The sequence below is a fragment of the Mastomys coucha genome, chromosome X (assembly GCF_008632895.1).
Source record: "Mastomys coucha isolate ucsf_1 chromosome X, UCSF_Mcou_1, whole genome shotgun sequence".
NCBI classification, from domain to species: Eukaryota; Metazoa; Chordata; class Mammalia; order Rodentia; family Muridae; genus Mastomys; species Mastomys coucha.
The window spans coordinates 96,275,376-96,279,331 of NC_045030.1; the positions used below are offsets into that span (position 1 = coordinate 96,275,376).

General features: G+C 38.5%; 1 protein-coding gene across 3 annotated transcripts in view; it reads right to left on the reverse strand.

The window, feature by feature from the left end:
- The window catches only part of Zc4h2 (zinc finger C4H2-type containing), a 24,179-nt gene extending 23,745 nt beyond the window's left edge, over nucleotides 1–434 (reverse strand). For all 3 annotated transcript variants that reach the window (XM_031365180.1, XM_031365159.1, XM_031365169.1), the window contains exon 1: nucleotides 209–434. In XM_031365180.1, coding sequence (XP_031221040.1) covers nucleotides 209–261 — 53 coding nt within the window. In that variant the 5' untranslated portion in view covers nucleotides 262–434. The remainder of the gene's footprint in view (nucleotides 1–208) is intronic.
- Nucleotides 435–3,956: the final 3,522 nt, after the last annotated feature.

Consider the following 3,956-nt stretch of genomic DNA (forward strand, 5'->3'; position numbering starts at 1 on the left):
ACCTTATCTGTAAGTCTGTGATGAATGGGCCCCCTTCCAGCTCCCGATTCCCTTTGCAAGTAGCCCAACAATAGATAGTTTTCACCAAAAAACAAAACAAAACAAAACAAAACAAAAAAACAGTTCTCCTTGCTCCCAGGGATGCCCGGGAAGGGAGGGGTGATCTAAGAGAGTGGAAGGATGCTGTATTAAGCAATGAAGGGCTTACCTGATCTCTTTAATGCTTTCCAATTTGCACATGATTTCTTGTTCATCTGCCATGCTTTTCACTCTCAATTTCACGTCCAGAGAATTATAAAAAAAAGAAAAAAATGCACCAGCCAAGGCATACAATAGATACAATACAGCCACCTCCTACTGGTTTGTGGCTGTGAGCCTGTGTGGTAGGAGCTTAGAGAAGGCCTGGGAGCTGTAGTCCGCAGTTCCGGGGCCAGCCAGGCAGCCCGGGTGCCTCTGGAACTACAACTCCCAGAAGGCCAAGCAAAGCATTCCTGTTCCAGTTCCTGTAGCGGCACTTTAAATCAATATGTCACTGATAATTATGTCAAAGATTATAAGCAAAGGAATGAAGATATTTGTCCTACAAATGTGCGGCAAAATGGGGAAATTTTTCTCGAAAGCAACTAGGAATATAAGAAATATACCTTTTATCACGAGACTCGGACTCGGGCCTCATGCCTACCCCCACCCCACCCCCTCAACAAATTAAGAAATCATTTATTACAGAATGCCTTGGACTGGAGAGAAACTGTAGGTGATCTAGCAAGATGTCAAGTGTTCTAGATGCTACCTAGGGATTTGTAGCTTTGACATTGAAATGTAAATAGATTGAAACTGAAAATCCTAGGGGGAGAGGGGTGTGAATAAGAGAAAGGGGACCCTTCAAAATCAGGAAACCCGGCTTGCTGGGAGGACCTCTTTCCTTCTGGTTCCTCATCCACCGAACTATTAGTGAGCTTGTATTTTGCCAGTCAATGAAAGGTTTACTGAGAGAGGCACTGAAGAGGCAAAGAAAATAAAAGCAAGTTCTTGCCTTTGTGAAGGAGAGAGTGAAATATATTGTAAATAGAGTGCAGTGTGAGCTGTCACAACACAGAGATAATAAGTGAAACCTGAACATAGAAAGTGTGAATACGTTTTTAACACTAAGAGTTTTCCAGAGAAGAGTGAGATTTCACAGAAGCAATAACCTACATAGAGAATGAAAAGAGCAAGTGGTTCAGAGAGCCTGGAGTACAGGGTTCTTGAAGTGGTATATTTTAAAATGTTTTCTTGGCTATTTTATAGGTGTTATACTGTGTATTTTGATCAAACTCACTCCCTGGTTGCTACTCTCTAACCCCTCCCAGAACTATCTCCCTCCTAATTTCATGTGTTCTTTTTTTAAACCACTTCTTGGTGATACCAGTGCATGCACTGGTGTAGAGCCATGTACTGGAGCATGTACAGCATGTATGGAGTCAGCATTCCAGAAAAATCTGAAGCGCCTTCCCCAGCAGCCAGATTTTGAAATACCTTGGAATACTCAGAGTTTGGAATTAATCTTATAGGTACACATTTATTCGGTGTGCATTTGTGCTTAATATATGCCAAATAATGTGCAATTATATTTTAGAGTATATATCAATTTTTGGTGCTGAAAATTCTACTCAGAACCTTATACATTCTTAGCATGTACTCCACTACTAAACTACATCCCTAACTTCTAAAACAAAATAATTTAAAAACACAGAAGCAATAAAATTGGGGTGATGTGAAAGCAAAGTTTGGAATTAAAGAACATGAGAGCTAGTAAGAGGGTATTAGTTATTCAAAGAAGATAGATTGACGTGGAAGCCAGGCTTCAGAAAAAAAGGAGTGTGAGAGGTAAGTTAACAAGACTCACCTCCACACTGTCACTCTCAGCTGCCTGTTGAGGTCCCCTAATCTTTGAGGTACTATAACCTATACTAAACTGAAAGTCATGGATTTCATAGAGAGAGGAATTTCAGGAAGCAGAATTGGAGATTTCATGAAAGATATTCTGGTGGTTTGAATAAGAATGGCCACCATAGGCTCATATATTTGAATGCTCAGTCATTACAAAGTGGCATTATGCTCAAGCCAGGCCCAGTGGTACTCTCTCTCTCTTTCTGCTGCCTGTGAATCCAGATGTAGACTCTCAGCTACTTCTTCAGCCACCATCTGCCTGCATGCCACAATGTTTTCTGCCATGTGGATAATGTAACTTAAAACTGTAAGTAAGCCCCAATTAAATGATTTCCTTTATAAGAATTGTGATGGTCATGATGTTTCTTCACAGCAATAGAACATTGACTAAGACAGATATTAAGGAGGAAAAGGTCCTCAAGAAGAGACCTACAGAACACATGAAAATATGAATATGAGATTTTTCTAAAGGAAAGTAAAAGAAAGTGAGATGTCTCCAAATATACATGTAGACTCCTTAAGAGAGTCATGATTATTTGTTTTAGTATTAGCTATAAAAAAACATTTTGGTAACTCTCAGATAACATACTGAAAGGTTAAGAAACCTTTTGTTTTCTCAGTTATCCATAAGTGAGATAAGTGAAGTGGCTACTTCACTTGGGTAGAACTATAATCTGATAAAGTACTAAAATCCATTGTGGTTTGGCACCAAGGTGTTCAGTACATATCAATTACCTATAAATGGGGTTCCTGGTGAGATTCTTGGGAAAGTTTCAAGTTTGTAGGTGTTAAGGAGAATACCCTTAAGCAGAAGCTAATTGTGCTGTAATTATCAGTTCTATGTTGGTGATGGACTTCAAGTAGACCCAGGGTGAATCTTCTAGTGTGTGGTGTTAATATAGGTGGGGAAGATGAGCAGGAATTGAGGGAGTGGAAACTGATCAGAATATGTTGTATAAAAATACTTTTAATAAAAAATAAGGAAAATAAAATCCAAATAGGCTCCTGGATAAACATAAAGTACTTTTCAAGATGAGGTAGTATTATTTGGGGGAGAAGTGGTTGTTATATATGGAGACATGTAGAAGTAGTTTAAGAATGGACTTTGAAGGACTTTTTCTATTTTTGCTCATTTGTTTGTCAATTTTGCCATGCTCTATATAATAGACAAGTGTTCTTCCAAAGAAGTACATAGTGGGACTAGTCCTTAAGGTTTTAAAATAAATGTATCCATCCTTTTAAAAATATGTTAATATGAACCTGGGAGAACAGGGCCTAAAAATGAGGTAAAGTTTCATGCAATTGCCAACTTTGATGCTGAATAAGGCATCAATGATTTATATTCTGAGGAATAAGCAAGTTATAAGCAAAGTTCACCAGCGTTTAGGCTGTACAGTCACAAGACTTGGAAACATTTTTGAATAACAAAATAAGATGGATAATCTGAAGAAAAACCCATGATTTACTATACCTGGGAGTGGCACATTGCAAAACCAAATAATGTTATGGAAAACAGAGGTTGTACGGCTTTTAACTTTTAACTTCTTTCCTTGCAGTTATCTCAGTCTCTCAGAATTCTCCTCATACAGCTTCATTTATAGACTGTGTTCTGACAATTTGGCTTTAAAATTTTTTCCTACATACAACATATTTTAATCACATTCCATCCTCTCTACCAAGTCCTCCAAGATGTTTACCATCACAATATCCACACAACTTCAATGTTCTTTCTCTTTCTTTCAGAAAAAAAATCAAGCCAGGAGGTGGTGGCACACGCCTTTGATCCCAGTACTTGGGAGGCAGAGGCAGGCAGATTTCTGAGTTCGAGGCCAGCCTGGTCTACAGAGTGAGTTCCAGGACAGCCAGGGCTACACAGAGAAACCCTGTCTCGAAAAACAAAAAACAAACAAAAAAATTCAAAGCAAGCAAAAACTCAAAAAGGGAAAAGAATACCAAACTAAAGCAAACAAAGGAATTCAGAAAATATGGCATCTATTTTGTGTTGGCTAACAACTGTTAAACATGGG